General features: G+C 41.3%; 3 protein-coding genes across 11 annotated transcripts in view; 1 reads left to right on the top strand and 2 right to left on the bottom strand.

The window, feature by feature from the left end:
- pcbp3 (poly(rC) binding protein 3) overlaps positions 1 to 17,719 on the top strand; it is an 88,090-nt gene that overhangs the window by 31,102 nt on the left and 39,269 nt on the right. The window lies entirely within an intron of this gene.
- Positions 3,785 to 8,562, bottom strand: LOC138411894 (serine/threonine-protein kinase pim-2-like). Of its 2 annotated transcripts, XM_069533334.1 has the most exons (7): positions 7,306 to 8,562; positions 6,918 to 7,012; positions 5,735 to 5,782; positions 5,397 to 5,618; positions 4,923 to 5,100; positions 4,664 to 4,837; positions 3,785 to 4,537 (listed from the first exon to the last, which is right to left on the bottom strand). In XM_069533334.1, the coding sequence occupies exons 1-7, from the start codon at positions 7,736 to 7,738 to the stop codon at positions 4,422 to 4,424; spliced, it is 1,266 nt and encodes a 421-aa protein (XP_069389435.1). In that variant the 5' UTR covers positions 7,739 to 8,562; the 3' UTR covers positions 3,785 to 4,421. The 2 variants fall into 2 exon arrangements, with proteins under 2 accessions (XP_069389435.1, XP_069389436.1); XM_069533335.1 differs by lacking the exon at positions 5,735 to 5,782.
- LOC138411895 (serine/threonine-protein kinase pim-2-like) lies at positions 12,089 to 16,342 on the bottom strand. The gene is made up of 7 exons (XM_069533336.1): positions 15,999 to 16,342; positions 15,607 to 15,701; positions 14,221 to 14,268; positions 13,883 to 14,104; positions 13,409 to 13,586; positions 13,150 to 13,323; positions 12,089 to 13,023 (listed from the first exon to the last, which is right to left on the bottom strand). Exons 1-7 carry the CDS (start codon positions 16,237 to 16,239, stop codon positions 12,908 to 12,910), a joined length of 1,074 nt encoding a protein of 357 aa, XP_069389437.1. The 5' UTR covers positions 16,240 to 16,342; the 3' UTR covers positions 12,089 to 12,907.

Here is a 17,719-nt window from a genome sequence, read left to right on the forward strand (position 1 = left end):
TCACAGGGCTCTAGGATGTTTACCCCTCCGACACTGAACACCACTTTCAGCCGGCAGGGTCATTTGTCAAGGGTCGTGAGCAGGAGGTGAGTGAACCATGTGCACCACCCACAATTCATTTTTATGTTTCTATAATTTAAATCTTCAGCTGATTAACTTGTCAGGTCCTTACAATTTGTTGGGTCATGCTTGTCTTCTTTATTTCTTCTTTATTAAGACCCCATTATTAGTAGTTGTATAGAAATCAGGTACCACCTACCAGACTGAATCACAATACTGATTTCTGTACTGAAATAGCTTTCCTGCTCACAGGCAACATTAACATCTCTGCATGTGTCTAGTTAACATTACACTATCTTTATATCTCTGGCAGCACTTAACATTAAATGTAAATGGTCTGTTTTGTGGAGTGCATTTCTAGTCTTGATGACCACTCAAAACACTTTCAGTGTATTTATGGGCAGCACTATTAGGGGCAATTGGGGGTTCAGCATTTTGCCCATGGAAGAGGAAGACCGGGATAGAACCGCCGACCTTCTTGTTAGAGGTTAGCCAAACTGGAGTCGACACAACAACAAAATGCCCACAGTTGAAAAGTGTGACAGTATTTCATGGGAAAGGATTTATCATGTGATCATATTATTCACATTTGTTTTGAGTTTTGCTCTTATTTATATTTGTATATTTAAGTTAAGTATTCTTTAAACAGTCATTAGTTGTTATTTTGAATTTCAACTTCCGATTGCCTTTGAAATAAAATAGCTGTTCACAGTTTAGGCACCGATTTCAAAAACCCAAACAATACCAACCCTAATCATTGTTAGCGATGATTATGATAGCGATGATCTTTTCTTTATTATACCTAATGTATAAATAGAAGAATTTTGTCATTCACACCACATGGAACATGTGGTGTAAGTGCAGCTCTCCCTCACACCATTCTCCTGTGCATGTTTTAATATCTACATTCATTATCTTGGATGTGAAAACATCAGATTTTCTCACAGTGGCGTCTTGGTCATAGCTCAGTTTTAAAACCTTACAACTGCTGACAGCACTGTGGGCCAGACACCAGAACAGAGAGTGCCGGCGCAGCCAAGAGAAACGCCCCCCTGCCTGGTACTGCCTCGAGTCACACTGCCCTCTGTTCCCATCACCTGTCTCTGCTTCCATCTCTGTTAGTTTTGTGGTTCAGTCATTTCAAGACAAGTCTCAGTCTGTTAAGTTCACAGCGGCCACACTGTTGCTCTGTGCACTGAGAGGCAGACGCAAAAAAACTAGAAAAGCACGTAGTAGAGACCCGTAGCAGAGACCTGCATAAAAATGTAGTTGTTTCTCTGTTGGCCCATGTCCCATCCTTCCATCATGTTTTGTGGAAATCTGTTAACTAAGCTGCTTTCAGACATGCACTGAACTCTGGAGAGCCTCAGCACTTTCTCCACAGGGGCTGTATGTATGAGCGACTGGGGGGGTTGATGATGTTTCTAACAAGCGACAGAAAATGAAAAAAACTAAAATAATACATATGTCTCTGCATGAAAAAGCGACGGACGAAGATGTCCAGAGAGTTTGTTTAAATACAAATGAGCTGTAAACAAAAACATGTGATCTATGCAGCGGAATTTATACTGTGCATCCTGTCCCCGTTCCTGCACCACCCCTCAGCTGAATCCTTGCTGTGTTGTGTATGTGTTAAAGGCAAACTCTGAAAGAAGTCCAGATCCAATTCTGCCAACAGGTCTTATCTGAAAACGACTTTAGGTATCTAGTACTTTACATAATCTTGCTGACAAACAAACAAACAGACAGACAGGGGTGAAAACATGACCTGCCTGGCAGAGGTAAAAATACACTAAGTCGACAAGGGGACTTTTTGTCTGATGCGTCTAATTGTCGACTTTGCACTTTTGGGCCTTGACATTCATAATGTCATTGTGACGTCTATCAACAAGGGCAGCAGAGTACAACTTCCTTCAGGCAGGTTTTCCCCTTTGTCAGTGTAACAGCTTCAGCCATTTTTGCAGTTACCAAGAAAAGGCAAAACAGACAGGTTTGAAAAAAAAATCACATCAATGTCAAGTTTAAATGAACACATATACCCCAAAGGGAAAAACACACATATGGGCTACTCTAAGTTAATAGATAAAGTTTGGCCATTGTTGACACTGTTTGGATGTAGGAATTAATCTAAACATGTCTGTCAGCCACAAACACAGATTGGTAAATCAAGACAAGTCAGCATGAAGCTCCCTGAATATAAACAAACAATTAGGCTTCTCAGTTTCCAGTTCATAAGTCTGGTTCTTTTTGCAGATAAGATTTCCAACATTAGCAAACTATGTGTTACTGCAGATTGCAAACCATCCATTTTATTTGCAAGCAAGCATATCTGGGATACCGCTACATCTTCATTTATTATAGAACTCAGTATTTCTACTCCTTCCCAGCGTTTCCTTACTTCTGTGCAGAGAATGACTCTTGATAAACAACAAAACTTTACCAACCTGAAAACATTAAGCAATATATGGTTTTCTTAGCAGAGGTCATGGCCTGTCGGAGATATATTCTTTTTGATATATGCATATTTGCTTTTATATCCATGCAGATATTATATTCATATAATTGAATGTTTCTATGACTACAGCTCCCATAATCCTGTGGGAGCGACGTCATCAGAAAGTACTGAAACATGAGCCTGATCGCTGGTGTTGTTTACGTAACGTGCAGGGGAGATGGAGTTATTTTGTGGAATTAATTGTTTAATTCAGAACGTTCAGTGCAGATTTCATTCAGCAGAGGGGACAGGATGGAAGCTTCAGCTGCTCCAGGCGTGTTTCTTCTGTCTTTGAGGGATAATATCTTCAAGTGAGGGGGAGGTCGGTGGAGCAGCGAGGCTTTGGGAGGAGGCTGTCGGTAACGCTGTTACCAGCATTTGTTCGGCCTCGCAGAGTTTTCCTTGAGTCAGAAAGTAGTTGAAGACGTCCCATTCACACTCTGAGTGAATCTTGAAGCAGACTACTTCCCTGGAGGACTCAGACTCATTCTGATTGAGAGAGAAAAACGACCCACGGAGGCACAACGATCATGTGGTCAATAGCTGAGATGCTGAAGCAACTGGTAGCGATACTGCAGCAGCAGTGCGAGAAAAGGGGTTGATGGGAAATTTTTCTCTGCTTAAATAGGCCGCCTAATAAGGTGGGTGTGTATATTAGATGATTGTGGAGAATGAGGTATGTCACATGATGTGTGTCACATGATTGGAGCAGCGCAGCTCGAGTTAGCTGCCTGAACTACCTCACAGGGTTCGCTCCATAAGAATTTATTTTTTAATGTTATTATTATTATTATTTAATTATGGCTAAATAACACATGATTATGGTTGTGGTTGTTCATTTCAACTTAAAATGCTAATGTCAAATTTCACCTCATACTGTAAAAGTAGATTTATGTGCTCACACATTCAGCTCTGGTCCATTCATTTTGTCTAAGAAGAAGTGGAAGTTTGTTTGCTATGTGCTGATTTTGGGGAATTATCTATTAGCTATTCTTTAACTGTGCGAGAGCCTGAAGATGGCCAACCAAAATTTATGTATGTAAAAATGCATCCGACCATCTGATGGGCATCTGATCACTCCCACCCACGTGTACACTGCTTAACAAATGAAGCATGGCATAGTGGAAATTTGGTTGTCTAAAATCAGTCATGCTACTCAGAAATCAGGCTCATATCGCACAGTGTAGGTGTAAAACAAGAAAAATGTTGCTTGTTTGTTTACACTCCAGATTTATTTTAGATTATACATTTAATTACTTTGTTTTCAGAAATTACAAAATCAGAACTATGAGAAAAAAGTCATATATTATGTGACTGACCGCAAACTTATTTTTCACTATTCCTTACTTTGTTTTTCTTCATCTCCTTTTCACCACCACTTAGCATCTCACATATGGCACAGTGCTGCAACTCACTCTGTTCGTATCCTGTGTTCAGCTGTCAAAGGTCAAAATGCCTCAGGATCAAAGGAACTTGTGTGCTCTCAAAATAAGAATTACTGAATTGAATGATGTGGCCTGAGAGTGAGAACAACCTCTCACAAGGCACTGTGGTTGCAGGGGTTGACAGGTACTTGGGTGCAATGGGTGCCAGCCTGGCATGTGCTCCTCTCTCTTTGACCACCATTGTAGTTGACACCCCTCTATGTCCATTTTTGGCTCTGCTTTGTAGCGATCCAGACAATGCTCTATGGACTCCTCCTGGTCATCTGTATCTGAATCAGAAGAACCCAGCAAGATGGACGTCCTCCTCTTCTTTGGTGACGGGAGAGAGTAATAAGTAAATGCAGTACACCTGAGCCACCTGCCCACTCTCTCCCTCCTGCCTCCGACACTAACCACTCCCCACTACCACAGTTATAAATAATTCATTTGTCACAGTTCACACAGGAACATGACAACCAGGGGTGCTCCCGTATCTGCTCCAGTGTTGCACGTTTGTCAGAATGTGGAGTCAGACACATGTTCAGCAGATCCTGGCACTCTGAGAAGAGAGACAATTAAAGAGAAAGGAAAGATTAGTCTGGAATCTGCATTGATATACTGCAACATGGAAGGAACACTTTAACTGCACACTATTAATACCAAAACACAGCTACTGTGATTTTACCTTGGGACAGCTCATTGCTGATTTTCACCTCACTGCGGATGAAGGCTCTGGTGTCAAATTCTATGCTTCCATCCAACAACTCAAACAGCACCGCACCCAACTGCCAGACTGTGGTGGGGACGGCCTCGTAACTGTTAGTTGAAAAAAACTCTGGAGGAGCAAACGTTCTGGTTCCTGTATGCAAAATAGAAGTAGATTGATAAACAAAGGATAACGGAACAGGCGAAGTTTTCAATGAACGTCAGGAACAGAACCGTACCAGAATACGAGTGGTAAGGGCCGTCTTTTGCATAGCAGCCACATCCAAAGTCTATGATCCGCACTCGAGGACCATCAGAAGTGGTTTGGATCAGGATGTTTTCCAGTTTGAGGTCCCGATGGAACGTTTTCATGGCGTGCATGTCTATGGCTGCCTCCACCAGCTGCTTCATGATGATCTGAAACAGAAATACAGAGACACAGATGAGTTAGAGTGGTGAAGAAGGGACTGAAGTTACACTGATTATTGTCAAAGTAGCGGCTTTTCATCAAACAGGCTTGATGGAGTAACAGTCCTGGAGCTTCCCACCAGAGCTCAATGCTCAGAAACTAGTGTTTAAAGAACTTTTGTTGAAATTGATTTTTGATCTAGTTTTGGTTGGAGCCAAATTAAATGTATTCAAAGTGATGACAGGTTCAGAAGTAGTCTAGTGCAGCTTAAAAAATGTCTGACACACTCAAACAGCTTCAGTACCTTTGCCTTGTGCTCGTCCAGTAGACCACAGTTGTCCTGTAGGTAGTCAAACAGGTCGACACAGGGGAACGGTCTTTCCATGACCAGGAAAACCTCCTCGCCCAGATCGTACCAATCTAATAACTGTACGACTGCAGATTTGCCTACGAAGCCTGCTGGACCTCCTGCTACCACCATGTTCAGCACCTCAAAGGGGATTTTATGTTCCTGCCCCTCGAAGACCTGATGGAAAACAATACACAATATTAGTGTTTCTGTAACTGTGGCTGTGTGTTTTCCTCATCAACAGTACAAAAACAAAACAAAAATAAAATGATTAATCTGAACAAGTTACTCACAAATGTTACAAACTTCACAGTATATTTTTGGATGCATTTGATCGCAACCTGTAAGAGAGAATCATATATCAGTACATCTGGTCAGCACAGTATGGAGAAAGTATGGATGGTGACTGTGGCCCAATCCCATTTGACCCCTTCTCCTTCCCTTGTTTTCGAGGGTTATCATGCCCCTTGAAACAGAGTCCCAAGGGTTAGAAGTTGAAATCTTCCCCTATGAAGTGGGACAGCCATTCAAGAAGCTGTTACATCAGACATGTCAAACTTAAGGACCGTGGGCCACTTCTGGCTTGTGGTACAATTATATCCAGCCAGCGATAAAATATCGTATGTCCATCTTAACTGGCCTGTAAAATGGGACGCACACTTTTTTGGTGAAAAGCTCTATAGGCTGAGCCACGGTGCACAATGCCCGGCTAGACGCAAAGGAGCGAGCGAGCGAGCGCTCCTCCCCACTCCACTTACTCACTAATTTGATGATATAAAATTATTTTTCTAGTGTTCCAGAGATCCCAGTGCCTGCTCCTTAAAGTTCACCCACAATCTTTACTTTGTGATGAAGATGAACAAAAACCCACACCTTCACTCCATCAGCCACTTTCCACAGCACAGAACCTAACCCCAAACATTAATGAACTGGCAGCCAATAAAAGATGCCAAACATCTGGTTCTGGCACATGTACATAAGAGACGAATGTAGCCTACCTAAATATGTTTTCTTTTTGCACTTTATCCAATATCCTGTTTATCCTGTTTAATAAATGTTGACTATGTTTGGTCCTCGAAGTAGTCACAGTTTTTAATTTTGACCCTCTGAAATTGAAAAGCTTGGATGATGCTCTGCATTATTTCATGTATGAATACAAAGCACACAGCTTCAGGCTGCTAGCGGTGGCTAACTGTGCCAGGATGCTTTGTTGTTAGAGGAGCAGTTAAGTTCAGTAACATCACTGATATGCACTGTTTAAAACAAATGCATCGTGTAGCTTCAAAGAGGGAAGGTGCAACATGAAATTGTTTGAAAATACGGGATATCATGCAAAAGGTTAGCGTTAGCATGCTAATACCAGCATGCTAAAACTAACTAAACGCATGATAAGGGCAAAGGGGTAGGGAGAAGGGGGGGAAATGGGATTGGGCCTGTATGTATTTGTGATGTGAAATAAGATACGTTTCCACTTACTGGTAGAGAATCAGATTTTCTTAAGCCAGCGTAGACTGATCCAAAGCCTCCTTCACCAACCTCCTGAAGCTTCTGGTACTTGTCATTGAAGTCAGCTACACACATACACACATACGTTTATAGTTGTGATAAACATGAACAAAATATTGAATCATTCCTCTAATTTGATTAAGTGCATTTTTTAAAACATAAGATCATATCATCACAATCAGATTCAGCTGAATGTTGATACACAGGAATATTGAAACATCACCCAACCATAGTCAACTGCACTATTCCTAACTTTAACCCTGATTCAGATTTCAAAACCAAACTACACAGTATTATCTGTTGGGATCTTATTTTGTGCAAACAGGAGCACACTTGTTTTCTTTCTCACACAACTTACAGCTGCTGTAGTGACCGACGAGGAAAGAGAATCTGCTGCCATTGATGGATGAAGGGTCAGTTTCACTGTTTTCACCCCTCTTCCTTTTGCTGGGCGTCTCTGCCTCTTTGCTGGCCTTTCTCTTGGTGGCCCTTGCAACGCTCCCTGCCACCTCAGGAGGATTGTGGGCACCCCTCTTCCTCTTGCATGGCGTCTCTGCCTCTCTGCTGGCCTTTCTCTTTGGGGCCCTCGCAACGCTCCCTGCCACCTCAGGAGGATTGTGGGCATCCCTATTCCTCTTGCTTGGCATCTCTGCCTCTCTGCTGGCCTTTCTCTTCGTGGCCCTCGCAACGCTCCGTGCCACCTCAGGAGAAGTGTAGGCACCCCTCTTCCTCTTGCCTGGCGTCTCTTCCTCTCTGTTGGCCTTTCGCTTCGTGTCTCTTGGTGGGAACATGTTGTTGTTGTAGATCTTGATCTTTACCAAATCAGAAAATATCCGACAGACAATATTAACAAACTGTGTCTTACTCTATGGAAATCTTGAGCATAACTGAGTTGCAGCTGCCTATGATCTGATCTGATCTGAGGTTGACTTTGATCTCAGATTAGGTGTAGCCCTATGGATAGGAGGCACTACATAGGAACATAGTAAATAGGAAAATACATTTTCAGGTAAATTTTCTCCTTCAAAGGAGCAAGTTGCAGCTGAACACCCCTCTCCTTCCAAACATGAAAAAGAACCTGTGGTAGCCTTCAGTTGTCATAAAAACTCAAAAGGTGTTTCGTTTATTCAATTCAATTTTATTTGTATAGCGCCAAATCATAATATACATTATCTCAAGGCACTTTACATAGAAGGTCAAGACCTAAAATCTTATTAATACAGAAAAACCCAATAGTTCCCACAATGAGCAAGCACTTTGGCTACTGTGGAGAGGATGGGGTGAGCAAAGAAGGAGAGGAGAGATCATTGGAAATGAGGGAAGAGAAGAGAGAGTGATAGTGGGGAGGAGAGGGAGAGAGAGAGGCAAGAGAGACTGGGAACACCTGAGCACCATCAGGTATCAGATGTGACGAGTTAAAATGTAAACAGTAACAGTGTTAAGACTTATTGATTATTATTGATCACAGTCACAATTCATGTAATAATAAATTACTGTGATAAAGTATTGTTGTTAAAAATAGTAATTGTTGTTGTCCTGGAGTTCTGTGGTCAGAGATATCTGAAATGAGAGAGAAAAAGTGAAATAGTTATTGACATGTAATAAAATGGGGGGGGGGGGGGGGGGGGGGGGGGGGGGGGGGGGACTCTTACAGACTCTGGGAACCACAAGAGAGCCTGTGTTTTGGGAATGAAATGATCTATTTGGATAGCATGTTGTTATCAGTTCTTTGATATATGAAGGGGCTTGATTGTTAAGGGCCTTATATGTGAGGAGCAGGATCTTGAATTCAGCCTTGGCTACTGTGAAACACATGGCAGCCTCTGTAGAGAGTACCCCCTCGAATGTAAATATAAAGTATTTAAATATAAATGGCCCATTCTAGGGTTAAGAAAACTAGAATTCATACAATTTAGATGAAATGGAACTAGTGAAAACATCATGAGGATCATCTGCATGCCAAAGTGTCCTTGGGCAAGATGCTGAACCCTGAACTTCCCCCAAAGAACAACAAAAAGTGCTACAAATAGATGCACTGTGTGAATGTGTGTGTGAATGGTTCAATGGCAAACTGTAGTGTTAAGCACTTGAGTCATCAAGACTAGAAAAGTGCTATATAAATACAACCATTTACAAACACACTCTTTTCTGAAAAACACAGACCCCTGTCATAGTCAAGACTTGTTTTATGGGCTACTCTAAGTTAAGAGATAAAGTTTGGCCATTGTTGACACTGTTTGGATGTAGGAATTAATCTAAACATGTCTGTCAGCCACAAACACAGATTGGTAAATCAAGACAAGTCAGCATGTAGCTCCCTGTATATGTCTTTCCTCACAGAGATCAATTCACAAACAACAATCTCCTCCATGTTAACTGTTGTTGTGTTGCTTGATTTATTTAAGCTGCCTTCAGACATTTGGGACATTTTTCTAAAAAAGTTTTCAGAAGAGCTGTATGTGAGAACGCAAATGTCCAAGTTGTTCCAGCCGTTTTCCTGAACTTTTCCAGCAAGCTCTAGAGGAAAACGTTCGTAAAGTATCAGTGACACCTCAGGATGAAAAGGAAGAGCAATAAACATAGGGGACTAGAATGTCAACTTGGAAAATGCAAGCTCTCGCTGATAGGGAAGCTGCCAGTGTTGATGTGCTGTAAACAAAAACATAGGATTTCTGCAGCAGAATTGTCCCACGTCTGGCATGCTCTACCAAGGCACCACTCCTTACCTGAAAGTTCTAGAAAATGTTTTATTGTTGTGAATACAATACGACAATACTCCTCATCTCACCCTCCCCTTCTAATCATGACAGAGCACCTGTGGTGAACTTCAGTTGTGACGATTTATCACGTGATCATATTATGTACATTTGTTTTGAGTTTTACACTTATTTATATTTGTATATTTACTTCAGTTGTGACAAAAACTCAAATAATATGTGCCAACATCACGACTACAACACCAGACAGTAAGCGAGAGTGAAAGACAAAATATATACAGTAATATATAGTATATAGTAAGTATAGTTCCTTGCTTGGGGTACACTGCATCAATCAGCCTTCATAGCGGTGCTTATTGCTCTACCAACAGGGTTTATATGTATTCTATTCATAATCTAAATAAAACAGAGCCTTAACCTCAATGTCTAATGTTTATATTTTTGTGTCCATGGCTCTTGTAAATCATTGTCTCAGCTCCTGAAGTGCTGAGGCTGCACGTTCCATGATTATCAGCTATGAAGTCCTTTAATCCTTTTTTTTATTTATTTATAAACAAACAATTAGGCTTCTCAGTTTCCAGTTCATAAGTCTGGTTCTTTTTGCAGATAAGATTGCCAACATTAGCAAACTATGTGTTACTGCAGATTGCAAACCATCCATTTTATTTGCAAGCAAGCATATCTGGGATACCGCTACATCTTCATTTATTATAGAACTCAGTATTTCTACTCCTTCCCAGCGTTTCCTTACTTCTGTGCAGAGAATGACTCTTGATAAACAACAAAACTTTACCAACCTGAAAACATTAAGCAATATATGGTTTTCTTAGCAGAGGTCATGGCCTGTCGGAGATATATTCTTTTTGATATATGCATATTTGCTTTTATATCCATGCAGATATTATAGTCATATAATTGAATGTTTCTATGACTACAGCTCCCATAATCCTGTGGGAGTGATGTCACCAGAAAGTACTGAAACATGAGCCTGATCGCTGGTGTTGTTTACGTAACGTGCAGGGGAGATGGAGTTATTTTGTGGAATTAATTGTTTAATTCAGAACGTTCAGTGCAGATTTCATTCAGCAGAGGGGACAGGATGGAAGCTTCAGCTGCTCCAGGCGTGTTTCTTCTGTCTTTGAGGGATAATATCTTCAAGTGAGGGGGAGGTCGGTGGAGCAGCGAGGCTTTGGAAGGAGGCTGTCGGTAACGCTGTTACCAGCATTTGTTCGGCCTCGCAGAGTTTTCCTTGAGTCAGAAAGTAGTTGAATACGTCCCATTCGCACTCTGAGTGAATCTTGAAGCAGACTACTTCCCTGGAGGACTCAGACTCATTCTGATTGAGAGAGAAAAACGACCCACGGAGGCACAACGATCATGTGGTCAATAGCTGAGATGCTGAATGAACTGGTAATGATACTGCAGTAGCAGTGCGAGAAAAGGGGTTGATGGGAAATTTTTCTCTGCTTAAATAGACCGCCTAATGAGGTGGGTGTGTATATTAGATGATTGTGGAGAATGAGGTATGTCACATGATGTGTGTCACATGATTGGAGCAGCGCAGCTCGAGTTAGCTGCCTGAACTATCTCACAGGGTTCGCTCCATAAGAATTTATTTTTTAATGTTATTATTATTATTATTATTTAATTATGACTAAATAACACATGATTTGTTGTAAGAAGAAGTGGAAGTTTGTTTGCTATGTGCTGATTTTGGGGAATTATCTATTAGCTATTCTTTAACTGTGCGAGAGCCTGAAGATGGCCAACCAAAATTTATGAATGTAAAAATGCATCCGACCATCTGATGGGCATCTGATCACTCCCACCCACCTGTACACTGCTTAACAAATGAAGCATGGCATAGTGGAAATTTGGTTGTCTAAAATCAGTCATGCTACTCAGAAATCAGGCTCATATCGCACAGTGTAGGTGTAAAACAAGAAAAATGTTGCTTGTTTGTTTACACTCCAGATTAATTTTAGATTATACATTTAATTACTTTGTTTTCAGAAATTACAAGATCAGAACTAGGAGAAAAAAGTCATATATTATGTGACTGACCGCAAACTTATTTTTCACTATTCCTTACTTTGTTTTTCTTCATCTCCTTTTCACCACCACTTAGCATCTCACATATGGCACAGTGCTGCAACTCACTCTGTTCGTATCCTGTGTTCAGCTGTCAAAGGTCAAAATGCCTCAGGATCAGAGGAACTTGTGTGGTCTCAAAATAAGAATTACTAGGGCTGTCAATCGATTAAAAAAATTTAACTAATTAATCGCACAAATTTCTGTAAATAATCGTGATTAATTTATCAATAAATGAATTGCATTTTTCTACTTAAGACTGAAGCTTATAATGAATATTTATTTATGTGAAATCATCAAATGAATGTAGAATAACCACAGAGAAGGTATATATAAATTCAAAACCATTTTAATGGCTTAAAGGAGAAGTTTGGTTTTTTTCAACCTGGTCCTTATTTCCAGCATATGGTATGTAGATCTACATACCATCTACATACATCGGACGCTTTTAGATCCACATGCAATCGGCGTAGATCCATACAACGCCAGGGTTCGGGGCATACACAATACAGCCTCTAAGTAACGCATTATCTGCCGCAATACTCTTTATTTACTATAAATCTCCAGCACTAGTCCCCTGTGAGTCTCGCCAGCCTCGGAGCTCCTTTAAGGTGCACATATGTACAGTGCAAATACAAAAAAGAAAAAGGAAAGATACTGTTGAAAGTTCAGAACATTGAACATTTTTCACTCCATAGACATCATTTACTTAGTCCTTCTTTACACTCAGCCAGTTACTGAAGCAGACCAGTTTGTTTATGTTATCAGGGGATAAAGAAGCTTGCTTCTTTTGAATGATGTGGCCTGAGAGTGAGAACAACCTCTCACAAGGCACTGTGGTTGCAGGGGTTGAAGGTACTGGGTGCAATGGGTGCCAGCCTGGCATGTGCTCCTCTCTCTTTGACCACCATTGTAGTGGACACCCCTCTATGTCCATTTTTGGCTCTGCTTTGTAGCGATCCAGACAATGCTCTATGGACTCCTCCTGGTCATCTGTATCTGAATCAGAAGAACCCAGCAAGATGGACGTCCTCCTCTTCTTTGGTGACGGGAGAGAGTAATAAGTAAATGCAGTACACCTGAGCCACCTGCCCACTCTCTCCCTCCTGCCTCCGACACTAACCACCCCCCACTACCACAGTTCTAAATAATTCATTTGTCACAGTTCACACAGGAACATGACAACCAGGGGTGCTCCCGTATCTGCTCCAGTGTTGCACGTTTGTCAGAATGTGGAGTCAGACACATGTTCAGCAGATCCTGGCACTCTGAGAAGAGAGACAATTAAAGAGAAAGGAAAGATTAGTCTGGAATCTGCATTGATATACTGCAACATGGAAGGAACACTATAACTGCACACTATTAATACCAAAACACAGCTACTGTGATTTTACCTTGGGACAGCTCATTGCTGATTTTCACCTCACTGCGGATGAAGGCTCTGGTGTCAAACTCTATGCTTCCATCCAACAACTCAAACAGCACCACACCCAACTGCCAGACTGTGGTGGGGACGGCCTCGTAACTGTTAGTTGAAAAAAACTCTGGAGGAGCAAACGCACTGGTTCCTGTATGCAAAATAGAAGTAGATTGATAAACAAAGGATAACGGAACAGGCGAAGTTTTCAATGAACGTCAGGAACAGAACCGTACCAGAGAAGGAGTGGTAAGGGCCGTCTTTTGCATAGCAGCCACATCCAAAGTCTATGATCCGCACTCGAGGACCATCAGAAGTGGTTTGGATCAGGATGTTTTCCAGTTTGAGGTCCCGATGGAACGTTTTCATGGCGTGCATGTCTATGGCTGCCTCCACCAGCTGCTTCATGATGATCTGAAACAGAAATACAGAGACACAGATGAGTTAGAGTGGTGAAGAAGGGACTGAAGTTACACTGATTATTCTCAAAGTAGCAGCTTTTCATCAAACAGGCTTGATGGAGTAACAGTCCTGGAGCTTTCCACCAGAGCTCAATGCTCAGAAACTAGTGTTTAAAGAACTTTTGTTGAAATAGATTTTTGATCTAGTTTTGGTTGGAGCCAAATTAAATGTATTCAAAGGGATGACAGGTTCAGAAGTAGTCTAGTGCAGCTTAAAAAATGTCTGACACACTCAAACAGCTTCAGTACCTTTGCCTTGTGCTCGTCCAGTAGACCACAGTTGTCCTGTAGGTAGTCAAACAGGTCGACACAGGGGACCGGTCTTTCCATGACCAGGAAAACCTCCTCGACCAGATCGTACCAATCTAATAACTGTACGACTGCAGATTTGCCTACGAAGCCTGCTGGACCTCCTGCTCCCACAATGAGGAGCACCTCAAAGGGGATTTTATGTTCCTGCCCCTCGAAGACCTGATGGAAAACAATACACAATATTAGTGTTTCTGTTACTGTGGCTGTGTGTTTTCCTCATCAACAGTACAAAAACAAAACAAAAATAAAATGATTAATCTGATCAAGTTACTCACAAATGGTACAAACTTCACAGTATCTTTTGGGATGCATTTGATCGCAACCTGTAAGACAGAATCATATATCAGTACATCTGGTCAGCACAGTATGGAGAAAGTATGGATGGGGACTGTGGCCCAATCCCATTTGACCCCTTCTCCTTCCCTTGTTTTCGAGGGTTATCATGCCCCTTGAAACAGAGTCCCAAGGGTTAGAAGTTGAAATCTTCCCCTACAAAGTGGGACAGCCATTCAAGAAGCTGTTACGTCAGACATGTCAAACTTAAGGACCGTGGGCCACTTCTGGCTTGTGGTACAATTATATCCAGCCAGCGATAAAATATCGTATGTCCATCTTAACTGGCCCGCCTGTAAATAGGACGCACACTTTTTTGGTGAAAAGCTCTATAGGCTGAGCCATGGTGCACAATGCCCGGCTAGACGCAAAGGAGCGAGCGCTCCTCCCCACTCCACTTACTCACTAATTTGATGATATAAAATTATTTTTCTAGTGTTCCAGAGATCCCAGTGCCTGCTCCTTAAAGTTCACCCACAAACTTTACTTTGTGATGAAGATGAACAAAAACCCACACCTTCACTCCATCAGCCACTTTCCACAGCACAGAACCTAATCCCAAACATTAATGAACTGGCAGCCAATAAAAGATGCCTAACATCTGGTTCTGGCACATGTACATAAGAGACGAATGTAGCCTACCTAAATATGTTTTCTTTTTGCACTTTATCCAATATCCTGTTTATCCTGTTTAATAAATGTTGACTATGTTTGGTCCTCAACATAGTCCCAGTTTTTAATTTTGACCCTCTCTGTGTTTGAGTTTAACACCACTGATTTAGATCTTCAGTAATTGTCCCGAAAACACAACAGACATAACAAAAGGTTTTCCAGGGATGTCATTGTAATAACATTGTTGAGATCTTAAATAAACCAGTGCTAGTGCCAGCTGTTACTAAAGTGACACATTGATAATATCTAAATAACATCTATGCTAATGCAGGTGACTCAATGACATTTGAAATTGAAAAGCTTGGATGATGCTCTGCATTATTTCATGTATGAATACAAAGCAGACAGCTTCAGGCTGCTAGCAGTGGCTAACTGTGCGAGGATGCTTTGTTGTTAGAGGAGCAGTTAAGTTCAGTAACATCACTGATATGCACTGTTTAAAACAAATGCATCGTGTAGCTTCAAAGAGGGAAGGTGCAACATGAAATTGTTTGAAAATACGGGATATCATGCAAAAGGTTAGCGTTAGCATGCTAATAGCAGCATGCTAACACTCACTAAACGCAGGATAAGGGCAAAGGGGTAGGGAGAAGGGGGGGAAATGGGATTGGGCCTGTATGTATTTGTGATGTGAAATAAGATACGTTTCCACTTACTGGTAGAGAATCAGATTTTCTTAAGCCAGCGTAGACTGATCCAAAGCCTCCTTCACCAACCTCCTGAAGCTTCTGGTACTTGTCATTGAAGTCAGCTACACACACACACACAGGCACACGTTTATAGTTGTGATAAACATGAACAAAATATTGAATCATTCCTCTAATTTGATTAAGTGCATTTTTTAAAACATAAGATCATATCATCACAATCAGATTCAGCTGAATGTCGATACACAGGAATATTGAAACATCACCCAACCATAGTCAACTGCACTATTCCTAACTTTAACCCTGATTCAGATTTCAAAACCAAACTACACAGTATTATCTGTTGGGATCTTATTTTGTGCAAACAGGAGCACACTTATTTTCTTTCTCACACAACTTACAGCTGCTGTAGTGACCGACGAGGAAAGAGAATCTGCTGCCACTGATGGATGACGGGTCAGTTTCACTGTTTTCACCCCTCTTTCTTTTGCTGGGCGTCTCTGCCTCTTTGCTGGCCTTTCTCTTGGTGGCACTTGCAACACTCCCTGCCACCTCAGGAGGATTGTGGGCACCCCTCTTCCTCTTGCCTGGCGTCTCTGCCTCTCTGCTGGCCTTTCTCTTCGTGTCTCTTGGTGGGAACATGTTGTTGTTGTAGATCTTAATCTTTACCAAATAAGAAAATATCCGACAGACAATATTAACAAACTGTGTCTTACTCTATGGAAATCTTGAGTATAACTGAGTTGCTGCTGCCTATGATCTGATCTGATCTGAGGCTGACTTTGATCTCAGATTAGGTGTAGCCCTATGGATAGGAGGCACTACATAGGAACATAGTAAATAGGAAAAAACATTTTCAGGTAAATTTTCTCCTTCAAAGGAGCAAGTTGCAGCTGAACACCCCTCTCCTTCCAAACATGAAAAAGAACCTGTGGTAGCCTTCAGTTGTCATAGAAACTCAAAAGGTGTTTAGTTTATTCAATTCAATTGTATTTGTATAGCGCCAAATCATAATATACATTATCTCAAGGCACTTTACATAGAAGGTCAAGACCTAAAATCTTATTAATACAGAAAAACCCAATAGTTCCCACAATGAGCAAGCACTTTAGCTACTGTGGAGAGGATGGGGTGAGCAAAGAAGGAGAAGAGAGATCGTGGAGTGAGAGTGATAGTGGGGAGGGGGGAGGAGAGGGAGAGAGAGAGGCAAGAGAGACTGGGAACACCTGAGCACCATCAGGTATCAGATGTGACGAGTTAAAATGTAAACAGTAACAGTGTTAAGACTTATTGATTATTATTGATCACAGTCACAATTCATGTAATAATAAATTACTGTGATAAAGTATTGTTGTTAAAAATAGTAATTGTTGTTGTCCTGGAGTTCTGTGGTCAGAGATATCTGAAATGAGAGAGAAAAAGTGAAATAGTTATTGACATGTAATAAAATGGGGGGGGGGGGGGGGACTCTTACAGACTCTGGGAACCACAAGAGAGCCTGTGTTTTGGGAATGAAATGATCTATTTGGATAGCACGTTGTTATCAGTTCTTTGATATATGAAGGGGCTTGATTGTTAAGGGCCTTATATGTGAGGAGCAGGATCTTGAATTCAGCCTGGGCTACTGTAAAAAACATGGCAGCCTCTGTAGAGAGTACCCCCTCGATGTAAATATAAAGTATTTAAATATAAATGGCCCATTCTAGGGTAAAGAAAACTAGAATTCATACAATTTAGATGAAATGGAACTAGTGAAAACATCATGAGGATCATCTGCATGCCAAAGTGTCCTTGGGCAAGATGCTGAACCCTGAACTTCCCCCAAAGAACAACAAAAAGTGCTACAAATAGATGCACTGTGTGAATGTGTGTGTGAATGGTTCAATGGCAAACTGTAGTGTTAAGCACGTTGAGTCATCAAGACTAGAAAAGTGCTATATAAATACAACCATTTACAAACACACTCTTTTCCGAAAAACACAGACCCCTGTCATAGTCAAGAATTGTTTTTTTTAATTTTGATAAGGTTCTAGTAGCCTAATATCTGGATGCTTTGCAATTGTTAGCCAGCTGTTCTATCACTCCTCTCTCAGCCTCCCCTCCAATTATGGCTTTTCCATTC

This window comes from Paralichthys olivaceus, chromosome 10 (assembly GCF_024713975.1).
Source record: "Paralichthys olivaceus isolate ysfri-2021 chromosome 10, ASM2471397v2, whole genome shotgun sequence".
NCBI classification, from domain to species: domain Eukaryota; kingdom Metazoa; phylum Chordata; class Actinopteri; order Pleuronectiformes; family Paralichthyidae; genus Paralichthys; species Paralichthys olivaceus.